The sequence below is a fragment of the Carassius gibelio genome, chromosome B8, assembly GCF_023724105.1.
Source record: "Carassius gibelio isolate Cgi1373 ecotype wild population from Czech Republic chromosome B8, carGib1.2-hapl.c, whole genome shotgun sequence".
Taxonomy (NCBI): Eukaryota; Metazoa; Chordata; class Actinopteri; order Cypriniformes; family Cyprinidae; genus Carassius; species Carassius gibelio.
The window spans coordinates 15,986,340-16,005,065 of record NC_068403.1 but is presented as its reverse complement, the minus strand read 5'-3'; the positions used below and the strand labels follow the sequence as shown (position 1 = coordinate 16,005,065).

At 35.9% G+C, this 18,726-nt stretch overlaps 1 protein-coding gene across 4 annotated transcripts in view; it reads right to left on the bottom strand.

The window, feature by feature from the left end:
• Positions 1 to 18,726, bottom strand: part of LOC127963998 (glutamate receptor ionotropic, delta-2-like) — a 409,530-nt gene that overhangs the window by 48,246 nt on the left and 342,558 nt on the right. For all 4 annotated transcript variants that reach the window (XR_008154973.1, XR_008154974.1, XM_052564133.1 and 1 more), the window contains exons 12-13: positions 9,528 to 9,666; positions 3,316 to 3,511 (exon numbers count right to left, since the gene is read on the bottom strand). Coding sequence is in view for 2 of the 4 variants with exons in the window: in XM_052564133.1 (XP_052420093.1) it covers positions 3,316 to 3,511; positions 9,528 to 9,666 (335 nt within the window). In the remaining 2 variants the exon portion in view is untranslated. The remainder of the gene's footprint in view (positions 1 to 3,315; positions 3,512 to 9,527; positions 9,667 to 18,726) is intronic.

Below are 18,726 nucleotides of genomic sequence, written 5' to 3'. Positions count from 1 at the left end.
CTTGGCTCGATCATCAGGCTGAGGACACTGTGCACACTTAACATTGCATTGACAATGCTCTGGTCCGAGCCAAGTGCTAAAGGCCTTTAGCACGCAAATAAGCAGATCCTCACCAATGCAGGACATATGCTAGGAAGAATACTGTTTTTACTGTATATTTAATCAAAGAAATACAGCCTTTATAAACACTAGATATCTATCAAAAACAATTTTACTGACCTTAAACATTCAATCAGTGGTTTATTGTAAGTCAACTGAGAGAAGCATCAAGTAAAAGAAGGGATAAAGTTTTTGAATGACACGATGGTGCATAAATAATTTTTTTTTTTTTTTTTTGCATAACCTGTCTTTATTCCATATCCTTCTGTGCTTGAGTCATCTTCACTCTTTTAGCTGCTTTTTGCCCTCAGTTGCTTCCTCCTTCCTCTCTTGGACGATGGACATGCTGGCCATGTAACCCTTGGATAATGAAATCTGTGTATGGTGAAATATGATTGAAATCCTTTTAGTGATGGCTTATATCGACTCTCTTGTATGCAGTCAAAGGCACCTCTCTCTCTCCTTCTCCACACCCCTCCAGTTCCCCTCTTTGCATCATGTTTTGATCTCAACTAATGGTTTACGCACAAAATTCTCCTCCGGTGGGTCCGGATCTAGACATCTCATGACCTGAAAAATGTCTTCCTAGGATGCAGACCTTGTCATGTCCTTCTGCGAGTTCTACTTTTTTCAGATGGAAGTCTTATTTATACTTCCACATTTGCTGGAAATAATTTACTTGTCAAATATGAATTTTCTTAAGATCAAATCATTCAAAGAAAAGGATGGCGTATCACTGGAAAATATTCAGAAAGGTAATAGTACACACAAAACAGGAAATTCTCTGGAAATTCTCCAATACTGGACAACTTAAAAATGCAAAACAAGTTCATTTAATGTATTAACAGTACAATATAACAGTATAATATCTAAAAAAAAAAAAAAAAAAAAAAAAATCCATCTCCCATAGTTACTTGATATTCAAAATTTAGCCATTTATTAAAAAAAAAAATATTAAGGACATCAATTCAAAGAGGGAAAAAAATGTACTGTTGCTTTCTTTTGTCAACTTCAGTTCTAGGGACACATAATTTTTTACACTTTATAAGACCTATGAAAATTCATGAAACACATTCATCTTGAGTGAGAGTATTAATGTTTTGCAATGTGGGTGAAAATGTGCCATAAAAATAGAAACCTTGTATGCACTGCTCATGAATTATGAAAGCATCTTCCTTAGCAGTGAAATGAAATTCCCAGTCTGCGCCTATTATTGAAAAATGAGACAAACAGGGGCTTTCAGCATTAGCACATGACTAGCTCAGGGAAGAGATGAATACAATTGAGAATAAACATCGTAAATATTTGCTGGGGAAATCAGAGCAGATGTTTGTCCAGTGTACCAGATACTCCTTTATTATAGATCTCACAAGCTGCGACAAGTCCTTCTGTTACTCAATGAATTCTGCAGTTGTTCTTTGATTCTTTAAAGGGATAGTTCACCCACAAATGAAATTCAACATAATTTGCAGACTGCCCTGTTGTTCCAAAACATTTATTTTTTTACATGTAGAACACTAGAACCCAGTAAGTCTTATACAGAATAATATGCAAGCTGCTCTTTTCTATGTAATGAAAGTGAATGATGAAAATGCTTTTTTTTCAAGACAATGCTTACATTTACAGTATACAAAAGTTATATTTGCTACTTTATGGTAATTTCTTATCTTGACAGTACCTGTCCTCCATTAATTTTCACTGTATGCAATATAAAAGCTCAGACATTCTGCTAAATGTCTCTGTCATTGTTCCATGGAAAATCATTAGAAGAACATTTGCCTATGCTTACAAAGAGTCTGCAAGGCTATTTATGCAATAAATGAGAAGAGAAAATGTCAGCAGCAGAAAGGCTTCTGTTTCCAAGAATCTGCCACTTTTCTCCACTTGTTATTTGTTGTGTAGAGCACACGATTTGCAATTATTTGCCAAAAGTCAGTTCGTGTTTTTATTCTATTTTCTGCATTTACTGTAAAAAGTGTGCCAAAAAGTCAACATTGTCTCTACTGGGATTAGAATTCAAGTCAATATTGCATTTAACAACACACATAATTGCACACATAACTGTTTCACCTCTACAGAGTTATACAAAATTTTAAATGCTGTTGAAGACTTAAAGACACAGTTTACCACAAAAAATATAATGTACTTGCCCTCATGCCATTCTAAACCTGTATGGCTGACAATCAATCATTTCATTCCTGCAGACATCCATTCATATTCCATCCATTCATACTATGGAAGTTAACTGGAACCAAAACAGTATGGGTACCGAAATTCTTCAAATTATCTTCTGTTGTGTTCCACAGAAAAAAAAGTCATACAGATCTCAAACTAAATGAGGGTGAGTAAATAATGATAGAATTGTCATATTTGGGTTGACTTTTCCTTTTAATATGATTGTATGATATCAACTGAAGGATTACCCAAAGTGAACACTTGAAAAATAAGGCCAGTTTAACATTAGCATTTTAAACTTTTTTTTAACAAACAGTCAAAATATTTAAAGATTATACATTTTGGTGCACAATAACTTGCCAAAATACAAAAGCAGAAGCAAGCCTTATAAAATCAGTTTAGGTGAAAGCATCAGTTATTAAATGGCTGAAATGTAAATCACATTGTGGTCATAAATACTGAGAGAAACTCCAGGAGTCAGTCACAAGGGGGCGACCTGAAGCCTACATGCCACAGAGAAAGACAGGCAGGCGAGACAGAAGAGGCAAAGGAAGGAGAGGCTAAAGGAGGGTGACGCCTCTGGCAAGACAGAGGTGTCACCTTGTCATACAATATTTAACCAAACACCTGTGAGATGATATCACATTAACAAAACACTCCAGTCAGCCATTTACTCTTTAGTATTCTAACAAGATCTTAAGGCGGCGCAGACCCTCTGCCTTCAGACTTCACTCGCTTACCAGCCTTTTTAATTGCAGCGCTCAAGCTCGTTTAAAATTCCGAATGAAAACACGCTTGGAAGAGAAGAATAAAAAATCGTGGGTTAACAAATAAGGCATTAACCCACACCTAATTAGTATGGGAATTCGGTGGGGGAATTTTCAGAGTTAAATCACTCATAACTCAAGCACCATTAAGCCGCATTTTTGCTTTGATATCTCTATTCAGAGAACATTAGCGCTATCTTCACAAACCGTTGCTTAGTTAAGCACCATAATTAGATAAATGGTGGCGGCATTCATAGCGCCCGGAGCACCCTACCTTCCTGATGCCTTCTTTCGATTCCTCGACGTTGTTTTCGGCTCCTCCTGTCCGGTTGATCATCCTCCACATCTGCGAGTACATCGGGTCCCTCTCGAAAGGGTTCAGGCTTTTACTGCGAACCTGGTCGTAGACGGCTGAGTCCAGAACCGTGCCGTACGGCAAGTCTGTCTGCTTAGCCAAATCCTGCAGGGACCTGGAGGGGAACATTGAAACATATTACAATCGGAAATTTTGAGAAACAACATTATTGGACAGATGCCTGGGGGCGTAATAATTTAACGATTAAAACCTTATTTGCAAAATCTACAGTGTGGATGCATGAATACCCACACGTTTCAGCTTAATTGTACCAGTGTAAGTGAGTATAAACACATCAAGCAGCTTTGTTACACAGACGCTCACCCACTTAGGCTATATTATGTCGAATACTGTTTATTCAGCAGTTTGTGTTAATATCTTGCATCTAATTAAAAGTTAGCCAACCAAGAGACAGTAATCCCCCACAGTAATATTTATATTAAGCAAATAATTGGAAAACACAATAAAGATGAAGGTTTCTCTGTTTCCCCTCACGCCATGATCAAAATACTGCAGTTCATCAAAGCATTTCATTAAGTATCACTTCATTTAGAAAACTGATAAGGATACATGTTAGTACATGATATAAATATTCTCTATAGTACTATTTGAGCATCAAGTCAATGACAGCAGAAAGCTTGGGTTGGTGCCACCGAGATTCCAGCAGATAGTTGGACTTACCTCTAATTTATCAAATATTATTACACCAGACAGCTGTCGTCTTCCTCTAGTACTCAACTCCGCTAGCACCCTTTGAAGGTTTAATGAACTTGCCCACAAATGTTAATCTTTTTTTTGCTCCCAATTAATCTTGGCACTTAATCCTCAGCCCTCCCTAGGAATTGTGGTTATGTGTCGGGTGTCATTTGCATGGAGGATTGCCATAAAAATGCCCCGTGAGTACCCTGAAGTACTATAAAACACCACTGAAGGACTACTGAAAAATGCTGATCCGTCCAGTGAAATTGTGCTTTCAATGCTAAGTCCTTTGTCTTATTTTTCTACTCTGTGGGTCACTGCACCTACTGTGCACCTAATATAGAAACACTAAAAGCAGTTTTCACTCCTGTGCTGACATATTTCTTATTAAAATAGAAGGTTTAAAGTTTTTTAAAGAAGCTAACAGGCTTTTGTTATGACACAATCATAAATGATTTGCTGCTTGTTATAGTCAACCACCTCATAATACACGTCTTTTTAAATTTCTTCATTTTATTAAGAATATCAAATCATAAGACACAGATAATACGGTTCAGAGAACGGTATATTTAATACTACTACTAATAATATTAATACATGTTTTTAATTAGTAATAATAATAATAATAATAATAATAATAATAATAATAATACATTTTAAGGTAGTGCTTATAATATAATTGATTTGTAACAATATATATACTACAGTTTAAAAGTTTGGGGTCAGAAAGAATTATGTTTTTAAGAAATTCATTATTTTATTCAGCAAGGATGCATTGTACTGATCAAAAGAAAAAAAAAAAATACTTTAAATTAACGCTTAACTTTAATGTTTATTCTTTTATACTTGGTTAATCAAATGTTTTATTTTATTTTAAAATTTGACAGTTATTTTTTTAGCATTCTAGAGAAAAGCTGTATAGAGCAGGATGAGACTTCAATATTTTATTTGTTATCCTGAAAGAGAAAAATTGCATATTTTAAAAGCATCCATCTACGTTTATGAGTACATTCGCATATAGGTGTCCTCACAGTTAAATATCATGCACTAAAAGCCAGAAAATTAGGTCTTCAAACAGGGTCAGGGTTGTACAAGTAGACTGACTGTTGTACTGTAGATTTGCCCTAGATTGCAATATTTATAGATTCAGTTTGACAGCAGTTAAATTCTTCTCAGTAATTTTTAACACTAGTGGAACATTTGTAATGCAGCAATGCCTTCTTGTTCCTGCAAAACTCAGTTAGCCTCAAGAATAGCAATCTAACTGGGTATATGCTTTTTCACACCCTTTATAGGTGACCATCTGGCGGCATTCAAATGCTATGGCCGCTTAGCTGATCTCTTTGCTTTGCCCATGAAAACTGTCATCTATGGCACATAGTGACTCTGACTAGCCAGACCGCAGGCAAACTGGCATAGTTGGCAAACTGAGAGAGCAAAAAAAAAAAAAATGCTTGAGAAGCCTGGCCCTCCTTCACCTTCACAGATGGATGCATCTCACAGCCATGTTGAAAACTGACACGAATGGTCGGTAACCAATTTTTTTTTTTTTTTTTTACTTTTAAACCAATTTAACAAAATGCATGAATATTCAAAAATGTTCGCTTCCTCACAAGGGCACATTGTAATGCATATTTAAACATTAAGGCTGCAGTACAATCTTTATTTTTTTTTCTCTGTCAAAAAGGCAAATTGGATGGCATTTTGAATTTAATTTTCATGCTGTTTTGGGATAAAAGTGATCAGTGATGTTTCATTTTTTTTTTTTTTTACTAAGCTTTACTACATCCAGGAAATCATTGGCACGGTCTCGCAAGTTATTCAGAACAATGGCAATCAGCACAAACAACATCCATCTGAAATGTTTTCAGCACTCACAAGATGATAAATCTTTTCTCTAAACATTTACAGCTGAATCTGAGCCAGTGTGTGCAAAAGTAAAAAAAATAAAAATAATTCTGTTTCCACATTAGTGGCCATTGATACGTGCTTTTGACACTTACCTCAGAATTCAGACGTGGTGAAAAAGTTTCACATACCTAAATGCATTCGATATCAAATAAGTACAAAGCGTTCATCTGAATTCCTCAAGGACCAGCCAGATGAAATAAACGAGTGAATGTATAGATTTTGTGTTTACTGGTTAAGAGCTATGTGGGGTAAGTGAGAGTTGTCGATAAGTTGATGTCACCCTGATTTAATTAACACTGGGTTAGGATCAGTAAAGTCGATAAAAAGAGACTGATGAACTAACGCGCCTCCTTTTGGTCTCCTATCTTTCTGGCTTAAAATTCTCACAGCAACAAAAGCATATAATACTAAACAAACTGTACCGACTTTAATCTATTAAGCACTGAATCTCCTCTCAAGACAAAACTATGTAATTGTGAACTCACCCCAACACCCAGTTGGACTCATAAATCATTCAGCTCATCCTGACTGAATTGTGTATTTTAAATACAACAGACCCCTGGGTGTGGAGTTTAGGCTGTAATTATTTCTGTAATGACCCTGCCATCGTCTACACATTAAAAGATAATACATTTAAATTTATGGAAATCCTAATTAGGTGCATAGAGCTAGAATCAAGCGATCTATGCACAAGCTCATTAATGATAATCTAATGCAAAGACAAATAAACAAACTGAGATCTCGGAAAAATATAAATCCTAAATACTCTCATTTTCCCTAGTAACGCCCCCTCCCCAAATCGCCTACATGGTTATATGACGGAGACGAGGGTCGTTACAAGCACAATTAACTCTATCACTGCTAGTCATCACGGAATTTGGTTAACCACATGTAAGACATTAGAAATCACAGAGTACATGTTATTACAAAATACAGTTCACTCTGTGGCTGCTGGCCAATAGTGAGTCTGATAAGTGTAATTACTGCACTTGATTAGTGACATCTCATAGTGGGCTGAGTCAAGGCAGCGACTGGAAAGGATTATTATAGTTTATCTTTTATAGTTCATATATATATATATATATATATATATATATATATATATATATATATATATATATATATATATATAAATATATATATATATATATATATATATATATATATATATATATATATATATATAAAGCAAATGTAAGAATAACTTTGTATATTGTTAGCAATATTTAAAGTGGATCACTTTACTGGACTAAGTCAACTTAGGTTTGCTTGATTATCCATACATTTTTTTTGTTTTTCTTTTTTGATGTATTATACAATTATTATAAAAATACAATTTGATGTATTAGGGGTTTTAGGAATGTTTATTTGTACAACTCTCCATCATTATATTTTATGTTTCGACCCCACAACAAAATCTACAAAGATTTGATCATTGAAGCATTTAAAGAGCCAGTAAGATGAAAATTCTAAGCTTCCTATCACCGTTTATAAGTCCCGTACGTTAGGTTTAAATCCATCCAAGGTTAAAAAACAATGTCATTTTGTCAAAATATCATTTTAAAATTACCTCAATTCTCAGAGATCCCCAAACGGTTCGCGCGAAGCTGTTCAAAAGATTCAGTTTCCTTAAACCCCACCTTTCGGTAGCATACTGTGTTCTGATTGGTCAACTAACATAGTCAGTTTTGATTGGTTGTTCCGCACACAACTTCACGGTAAACAATGGCGTTAGCATCTGTTTGGGGTGAATTATGTCTTATTCCTCTCACCGCGAAGCAAACAGTAAAATAAAAAACTTGAACAGTCTCGCTGCTTTTTCTTCTGTGTGGGTGTATTCGAGCCGCGCTTCAGTTTGAATCTGAATAGTGCGTTCAACGCGGGGGTGTGGTCACAGTAGATATAGTGAAGGGAGACGTGCAGACTCTCGGGAGAAAACAAACACATAACTTCATAATCATACTTCGCGTTGTGATTCGGAGATGCTCGTTGGTCTAAATAAAGTTGGTAATGAACCCTCTTTTATGGCCAAACGCTTTGAAAATCCCGCCTTGTACTCACCGAGATTAGAAAAGCAGTCATCAGTGAAATGTTGTGAACACAACAAGGATTTGTTGTACTGCTCTGGTAATGTGGTAAAAATGAATTTTAGCCATTGGTTCTTCTGATTTTCATTCTTTGGCAGTGAAAATAAAACAAACTTGCCTTTACAATTAAAAACACACTGTCTCCTCGACATGATGCTCTCACACCAACCAGAGCGTCAGTGTGTGTGTGTGGGGGGCAGTTCAGAGTTCCGTTTCTCTCAAGACGGTAGGCGGAGATTATTATGCAAAGTGTTCCTAGTGACGTACATAGAGATGGGCAAAAGATTTGAAATCTATAACGACTCGTTTCAGCGATTCAGAGTCGACTCGTTACTTTAGAAGCCAATAACTTTATAAATCGTGTACTTTTTGGTTTAATTACTTTGCACATTGTTTACACTGATGGACAAATACATCATACACTGTAATGCAGGTAATTTTTTATATCCCATCTGTGTGGCTCTTTAAGCATTTAAATAACAATAGACATTATTGCAAAAGAAATTTTTGTCCATATACATTTTTTTTTTATTTTGTTAACATATGGTAGATTTTGCAGGGGTAAAATTAAAATGAGTTAACTGATTGATATAGCTAGTATACAGTATATCAACATTCAGAATTTGTTTTTTTTATGCTTGACAAGATTTTTCACCAATTATACATCTACCTGTCACATAAAAAGGTGTTTTTTTTGTACTACTATTCACAGAAATGACATATTCCTGACTTCTGAAAGCTAATAATAGAAGGCCCTATTTCTTCATAACTGGAAGCTGTTCTGCTTTAAATTGTACCACCACATCACTAATTAAATGTATTTTAGAAATACACTTCAAAGACCACCTTTTCAAAATGGAAAAAGCAGCATTTTTTGTCCATCTCTGCGCACTCAATCAGGCGGTTAAATGAATCACTGGTGTAGAGACGTCTGACGTCATTCTCACTAGAATGATAGATCTAATTTGTGCCACAGGAAATTAAAACAGAGTTTGCATGCCCTCAGGAGATTTTCTACACACACACACACACACGTTTCTTGTTGTGAAAAGTGGGGACATCCCATAGGCGTAATGGTTTTTATACTGTAGAAACTGTATTAAGATCTCGTGAGTATTTATATACAGTACATACAGTCTGTCAGTTGAACTGAAAACACCTTTTTTTCACTATTTTACACACATTTTTGTAGCCTAAGAACAGGACAGACATTTTTACTGAAGGAATGCTGCTCAATTAATAGCATTCCTATCCAAACACAACAAAAGTCAGAAAATCCTATCTTTGTTAGTGAAGCTTAAACTACACAACAACATATTTATCTGAGACGAAGATCGAAAGCTAAAGAAAGTTGTTGTTTTGTTATTGTGTGGATGATTACAGTGTTTGATGCTAGCTGCAAGAGTGACACTTTGAATAAATGTGTGCACTCACTGAATGGAGTTCTCGATGCGAGAGATGGTGAGGAAAGCAGCCAGATTTGCCGTGTAGGAGGAGATGACTATCAGAGCAAAGAGCCACCAAACCCCCATCATCATCCTTGTAGCCAAAGTCGTGTAGGGCACCTCACCACCTGTAGAGAAACAGGAGAAAAGAGAGAAAAAAAGGCTGATGATTGTGCTATCTTTGAAATGACATCAGAAGTGTGAGCTTTCAAAATATCTTTTGAATAAAGACCAATCTGGCATCCATTTAGTTCATCATATGATGGATCAAAAATAATAATAATTCTGGTGACGGTTTTGCAAAATTTGAAGAGTATTTAAAAAAGGCATGTAAATTATGATTCAAAACTTAATTCAAGATATATTCTCTAACTATGTTTGTATATATAATGAGATAATACATAGTTAACAGTTTTATCCGTCTCTATTACATTCATATCATTATTCTCTGTTGGGCGCCCTCACTGAAAATATATCAGAAATATAACAGAAGAATATATTAGAAATATACATATAAACATATATTGGATGTTTATAATTTGTACAGTTTTTTTTTGCATCGTAAACATTGTCAGCATCTCCTCAGTGAAATAATAATACAAATACATGTCATGTTCATCCCCAGCCATTTGTATTGTTAAATGCATCGTTATATTTCTGAATGTAGTTTGAATAAAAGGGCTTCATCTTTAGTAGTGCAGTACTCTGACAGCCTGGAAACAAATGGAGGTATCCAAGTGTGCAAGATCTAAACAACTGAGACTTTAACGATGGAAAAAACTCCATTTGAGTCAGACAAAAAAAGGCCATCAATTGTAATGTCAAATCTACATTTCCCAAGTCACCACAGTCTGTTTATTCTGCATTTCAGATCCCTGCTAATTCACCAGCCGGAAAAGACAGCGGCTCCTCTAAAAGTACTGCATACCACAATAATGATGGATCTGCACAATTCAAGGCTCCCAGCAACACTGAAAACTGTTCAAAAATGTGCCCCATCCTAGTGGCTTCCCGTATCATTTCAGCCTTGTGTGGTAAGTGCCAAGCATTTCAGCACTCAATAAGGTATCTGACAACTCTATTTCTGCAGGGGGTCCACCGAGAAGAGCTGTCTCATTAAAGAAAGTTTTTAGATGACTCACATACATATGTCCCACAGGCTGTGTATTCTCTGCTCCACACAAACTTTTAGCAATTTTAATTTCAGCAAACAAGTCCAAGTGAGCAAGTTGGCCCACATCAACAATCTAGGGTTATCAGACCTTAAGATCAGGGAATGTCCTATTTAAAGGCCACTGCTTCCTATATCTGTTATGTAAACCTCAGAGATTTGACTTCAGTTTAAGCAAATGTCAGTACTCAACAAGCTTCTTTCAGCTGACTCTATACCAGTAAGTCACTAAGAATCACTTATGGAATTAAATCAATCCATTCTTCCATCCAATCAATAAATATTTTTGGCTCCAAACATTCATGCACAAAATTATTCAACCCCTAAAAGTCACATTTTGTGCAGAATCGTTTACAGTTTATAACCATTAGACACTGCCTATAAGTGCTTAGAAGCTTATTTCACCTCTCTACTGCAATTGTGACCAATTCCGCACTTGAAAAAGTCTTTGTTTTTTTATGTTGTCACTATTTTCTTCAGATTGCACCAAATATTTCCACCTCCATGTTTGACCATAGAAATGGTGTCCTGCTCATAACATTTTTTGAACCAGACATACCACTGATCTAAACAAAAAGTTCCTATTTGGTCACATCACTCCCTAAAACATTCTTTCAGAACTCCAGGTATATACAAATACATGTGAACTTATTCAAGTAGACCTTTTGTTCTTTTTTTAAGGAACTCAATGACACTGTAAAACAACAAAATTAAGATGATAAACACTTTTAGTGGTTTGGTAGACTGGTATCAGGCAGCTAAACGAGTTAAATGTTTATCAGATTTGAGATTTTACATAAAAAGTACATGCATCCTTCAAGCAGGATTGTTTTTTCTGTCTCTTTTCTGAATAATGAACATTTAGTTCCTAAATAAAATGAGGTTGAAATTTTGACTGATTATCTTCATACCTAAGCACATCTGTGAAATGAAAAATAATCATACAAACAAAACCAACATCTGTAAGAGTTCTTGGTGAGAACATTTGTTCAAAATCGAGGCAATCAACTAAAAAAAACACATTTCCATTTTCAACATTTCTTCAAAAAGAAGATAATGGTAGAAGCTGGATGGGAGTGCAATGAAATATACATTTTAGTGAAGATAAGAAAGAGATATAGCAGAGGTTTGTAACCTACAGTACTTCTGATATCCTGAAGCAAATATGTTAAAGGAGAAAGCATGATAAATGAAGAAACAAAAAATCTCTACAGTTTAGGGAAAAAGTTTAGTGCTCATACTGGTGCAGAAACCCTGGCCTGGAGCCTGCTAAAGCAAATTAATGTACAAAATAATGAGTCTGAGACTTTATATAAATTAGACTGAACACAGCTACAGGAGGCTCTCTAAATTTAAAGTTTGGAGTTACCGCTTGGGGAAATATTACTGTAATGATACATAAGAATATAAGGATTTAAATTTATAAAGAGCCCAATCTTACACTTCTATGGATATGTGAGCAATGCTAAGCTGCAGAAAGGGAAAAGCAAAAGTGTCAAAAATACTGTGCTGTTAAGGATTAATCAGAACATTTTATGCTAAAATAATTCTATGAGCTGAAGCCAGCTGGAAAAGTCAACCACAACCAACCCCCTAAAGATTATGAGCTGGTGTGTAAAGATACAAACCCAAAAATGTGTTTCATACAAAGAAAAACCGCATATTGTATTTTTTGGCCTTATCTAAAACAAGTTGAAAACTGATCCTGAATTACTTTTGCCATTTTATGCAACTGCAAATCAAAACAGTACCTAAACAGTCAATTTCATGCTGGCCTTCTTATTGAATAAATCGTTAACCAAAAGAAAGCAATGTGAATATGGCATTATCACTGAGGCTGTAAGTTCACACACAGTGACTACTGAGCCCTGACTTCTGAACTCTCATTATAATCAACAAAGCTGGCCATGTTGCAGAATAAACCTCTATTTACATCATCTTGATGATCATAGCATTCTCAGTTTCTCAGGTTAGTGACTTGCATTGTTTATTAGGTGTTCCACCATCTACATAATAAGCATGCAGTATCATATTACAACTATAAAATAATTCCAAATTATATTTCATTTGGATTGTAAAGCTTCTTTTTTTATGGTGTCAGGTGACATTTCTTCAACATTCTTTTTGTGTGCCTCTGCAAACAGCGGCTTAAAACATGAAATTAAAATAATTTGTGAATCAGATGCTAATTTTGGACTAGCTATAATCACTGATTATAATCTATAAATTATACAGTGTTTATAATGATAATGATAATTAACTTAAAGGGGGGGTGAAATGCTCGTTTTCACTCAATATCCTGTTAATCTTGAGTACATATAGAGTAGTACTGCATCCTTCATAAATCCAAAAAGTCTTTAGTTTTATTATATTCATAAGAGAAAGATAGTCTGTACCGATTTTTCCTGGAAAAACACGACCGACTGAAGGCGTGACGTGTGGGCGGAGCTAAAGAATCACGAGCGCGAATAGGCTTTTGCGTTGAGAGCATGTGGAAGCTGTGACATTACCCAGAGCCGTTGAAAAACATATTAAAGGCTCTGACATTACCGTGAGGGAAAACCCATCATCCAAAACAAACCATGGCTTACAGTCAGATTCAGCCGTTTATTTATGATCCAGAATCAGATCCCGAGGCTGAAACTGAACGAAAGCAGCAGCAGCAACGACTCGCTCCGAGCGGGGCTCGAACCCGGGTCTCTGGCATGGGAGGGGACGCACTAACAAGGAGGCAGAGATATTTGAAGCAGTTTTACTCACCGCCTGCGGTTCCAACACACGATCGTGACCCTTTTTCCTTGGGATTGCATCATCCTTAAGAAATAAATGATACGAAAATCCGTCGTCAAACTGGGCCTTGTGAACAAGCATCTTCGAAATGCAGGGAACAAACAAAAACACTTGCACAACTCCGTTGATGCTCTGTAAAAATAAACTCCATCCACTGGTCCATTAATGCTGTTTTTTTTTTTTTTGGTAATCTGTGCAGGGTTGTCTTGCCCTGGCAACCAAAACACACTTCTTTTGTGACTTTTCGCGACGCTCTCGCTATGATCAGTGAATCGCTCTGATCAGTGATTGTCTGTGCACAGCCTCTCTCTGCTCTGCTATACGGGAGCGCGCGCTCTTCCGGCAGACGTGCCCTAGGACCCATATAAGGAAATTCTGCTCCATCTAACGTCACACAGAGCCATACTCAAAAAAAACTTTCCGAAACTTGTGACGAACCGGAAGGAGTATTTTGGGAACAAAAATACTCCTTCAAATGTACAACTTAATTTTTGAAACTTTGTCCATGTTTAGCCTGGGAATCCAACTCTTTAACAGTGTAAAAAACTCAGAATGCATGAAATAGCATTTCACCCCCCCCCCCCCCCCCTTTAACAAAAACTGGGCACTGTGTCAATGTACACAATGCAGATATGGGAAAAACTGATCCAAATAAAGTCCAGTAGTCATTTTTTTTTTCACAAATAGTTACTTTTGCCTTTGTGTTAATTTTTCATTATTTGATACATTTTTAATCCCCTTTCTCTCTCTCTCTCTCTCTCTCTCACACACACACACACATATATTAGTATCAATAAAAAGTATACAACCGACTTTTACAAAATACATTAAAAATGATACACCCATTAATGATGCTTGTACCAGAGTAAACTTTTCAATAAATTTCATATAAGTTTATATAATAAGTTGTATAATAGGTTTGTGAGGGAACAGCAAGGGGTTTGTAAGTTGATGAAAATCTGACTGATTAAATCATAAGGAGGATAAATAAATACATTAATAAATGAAGATGAAATATTTAATTTGTCTGCCTGCATGTCTTATGAACATTAACCTAAATTGGGACCGTGAACATTCACAATTGATGCTGAATTATTGAAATATTTATTTAAAACCTCAGGGGATATATTTTTAACTAAATATTTTAGGTTAAAGGGGTTTAGCTGACTAAAATAAGTTTAAGAATCCCTGCCATAGGCCACGTTGATGAAAAATGTTCAGTCCTGCACTGGTAATGATCTGCGGTGAAATGTGACCGGCAGTAGTCAGGACATTAATAGGAGGCAGGGCTGAAAGAGATCAGGCTACTGTTATCAGGTATGATTGGCAATGAGTATAGATTCGTGGCATGTGGGTGCTTTAGCCCAGGCTGATTGCACGCCATTCTCTGTGGCTGCAGGATGTTGATCTTTAGGAAATGAGCAGGACGGTAATGTAGCTTTTATCTACACACCCAGCAACTGGGGTTCAAAGCCGCCCTGCCACGCACATCAAATCAGCATGCCCCATTTCCAGCAGGTTTCTCACTGCTTGCTTTTGATTCAGCAGCAGACCAGGGGCTACACACTCCTCTCAACCCCTCGCTGTGAGCTAGTACCTACTGAGAGACAGAAACAGTCAGAGACAATGCATGTATGAGGGAGACAAAAAGCTAGTACAGAGGGAATGTGTCTCTTGGAAGATTCTAAGATGTTCGTGCATGTGAAAGAAAAAAAAAAAACTTGTTTCATATTTAAGTAGTAACTACATACAATTTGTTATTCAACAGAAATTGCATGCAAATGTCATATGTTCAAGGTATTGTAGATGTTTAATTAAAGTGACAAATAACTTTGATGTGTGCTTGGACTCTGTTTCCCAGTGGCAGGATCTAAGCAACCAGGACACTCCGATTGAAGTGGATTCCCAAGTGGCACAAGTCGCCATGAAACAGTCAAGATCCCTTCAAGGCTGTTAGAAGCCTTGTAAATATAGCTGAGGATGAGTGCGTACACATCTTGTCAACATACTCTACTAGAGAGGTTGAAGAAGGCCATGAATGTCACAGGGTTTCTTTCCAAACAATTTGACTGATGGGATCCAAGCACTTGCCAGCTGAATTTTATTTCTTAACACTGAACAAATCCTTGTATTAAGACGTACGATCATAATAATAATACAGACATTAATCATTTGATGAATTAATATATAATCAAAACATAATTAATATTATTACATGTTAAGAAAATGCTCCCGGAAGTGCTGATATTGTTAAATTAAAAGCAAAATTATTAAAAAATTGCTTTCAGTAATTGAAAGTAAACCGAAATAAAGTAAAACTATTAAGTGAAAAAAAATTAAGTGGAAATAAAAAAGGTAAAAATTGCCTTGGAGAGTACTAAAATAACTAAAATAAAAAATAAATTAACTATATGCTGAAATATATACAGTATATAAAAATAAATAAATAGGCAATTCAAATTATTAAAGCTTAAACTAAAATGAAACGCAAAATTAAAAAATAAAAGCTACTAAATTTTTTGTTTTTTGTTTTGTTTTTGCAGTTCTGTTTAATCTTGCTTTTAGCACAGAACCTACAAACACGATCTTTAAGAGAGAGAGAGAGAGAGAGAGAGAGAGAGAGAGAGAGAGAATTTTTATCAAATTAGCAGATTTGAGGAAAACTTCAAACAGTCCCAGATTTATGTTGTTATTGTTGATAAGATGTAAATCTCTGTAGTCTTTCCATGGTTTATACACAACAAAAAAGTTCAAAAGACAAAAACGTCTTTGGTCTGAAATGTTCTTGAAAAAAAAGGGTGAAATAAGGTTATTAAAAATTCTTGTTTTTTTTTCTCTCTCTCCTGTTTTGAAAACTCTGGCTTCTTCAGAGCCACCTGAAAATGTACCTCTCTCTTTCGTCGTTCCTCAGCAGTTAAAGCAACTTCAAATACGCCCTTTGAAACTAATGGTGTTGAACATTCAAAGGTTTATACATTACTACCTTGTAAAGCCTTAAATCTCTGCAGCACCTTGAGAGCTGGAGATTGTAGCTTCTGATGAGTGCTGTTCATTTTATTTATTTATTTTCTTTCTTTCCAAAAGCACTCTGGCGATAAATAACTTAAGGAAAAAACATGTTACTCGTTTCGCTGGAGCGCGCCTCCTTGCAGCATGTCACCTTTATTTCCCTTTCACCACACCAGACCTGCCAGATTTGGGTGTGTGTATATACAGTATATATGTGTGTGTGTACAGTATATGATTGCTATTTATTTAAGCCATCAACTATCCTATTATGAGCCTCGCTGGCAAATATTGCCATCAATTTGCATACAGTTTAACGTTCTGAAGCGCGACCCTGAGTGCCGGGCCGCTATCGCAGCATGCAGCCACTCCGGAACTTTCAACGCTGTAAATCATCAAAATAAAAGTAAATAAACCACGAGGTGCACCTCCGAACACATCTCTTTAGTCACAGTTTATGAAATAGCAAAGCTAGCGTGCTGGGTTCAAACATATGGTGTGAGAAACATATATACACAGGAGTAGAATATAAAGGGGCAAAGAGGGACAGCTTAGGCGGACAGTACGAAACAATATTTTTTTCGAGAACTTAACTACAGCAGTACTTGCTAGACTAGTCAAACATGATTTGATAAAACATTTTTATTGTTTCCAGCAAGATTTGTTTCTAGCAAGAAAGACCATTTTCACCAAAAAAAAAAAAAAAAAAAGGAACAACAAATCATGATGAAAGTTATTTGAAAGTTAAAAATAAAAATAAAATAAAAATATTTTATTTAAAATATATAAATTATATTTTAATATCTGTTTAAAATGTGAAGATTACCTTTACAAATACCTTTATTAGTATACTGTGCCTTGTATTCAAAAGTATTCAAAGCCCTTTATTATAATTATTTTTTTTTCAGGTTTTGTTATGTTGCAGCCTTATCTAAAACTGCTTTAAATAACGTTTTCCCCCATATCAATGTACACTCCATACACCATTATAACAGAGTAAATAAAATGCTTTTCACATCTTTGCAAATTTTTTAAAGATAAAATACTGAAATGATTCCATTGCATAAATATCCTTATCTGGGACAGTTGAAATTTAACTCAGGAGCATTCATTTTACTTGTAAATGTTACCACACTTTGAGTGACACTAACCTGTGGCAAATTCAATTGAATGGGTATGATTCAATTAAAGGCATGCATGTCTTAAAAAAAAGGTCTAACTGCTGAAAATGCATATTAGAGCAAAGAACAAGGCCGGAGATAAAAACAAAAAACAAACAAAACAAAATTGTCTATTTTCTTTTTTTTTTTAGTTTTTTTTTTTTCCCTGTAGAGCTCAGAAATAGTACTGCAGCAAACCACACATATGGGAAAGAGTCCAGAAGAAAATGCTGCATTGAAGGTTCAGAGATAAATGTAGCCTTCGTTGTCCATAAAGGAACAACCAGGACTCTTCCTAGAGCTGGCCTCCTGGAGAAGGGTTTTAGTTAGACTAGCTGATGGTTACTCTAGTTAAGCTCCATGATCATACGTAGAGATATGAGATAGCCTACAGAAGGACAAACATTGATGCAACACTCCACCAAATGGTGCTTTATGCCGGTGTGGCCAGACTCAACCCTCTCCTCAGTCAAGACGCATGATAACACACTTTGAATTTGCACAAAAAAAAAAAAAAAAAGATTAAAAATAAAGGACCCTCAGACTGCAAGAAACAAGATTCTCTGGTCCGATGAACCTCATTTCCAAGCATCATGTTTGAAGGAAACCAGGCAGTGCTCATCACCTGCAGTGTACCATCCATAAAGTAAAGTGTGCTGGTAGAAGCCTCATGCTGTGGGGCTGTTTTTTTAGTGGTATGGACTCATAAGTATAAATGAAATGCTCAATGCACCAAAATATAGAGCTAGCCTATAAAATACCCATTCCAAAGCATCCAGAACCTCAGACTGGGCAAAAGGTTTACCTTCAAACAGGATAGTGACCCTTTGCACACAAAAAGAGTGGCTTATAGACAACTCTGTGAATGTCCTTGAGTGGCCCAGCCACAGCCTGGGGTTAAACTCAATTAAATATTTCTGGAAAAACATGAAAATGTGTGTCAGCCCCCATTCAACCAGACAGAGTTTGAGAGGTGAACAAGTGAGGTGAAGAATGGCAGAAAATTGCCAAATGCTGATGTGCAAAGCTTTTCACATCATACCCCAAAATACTTGAGGCTA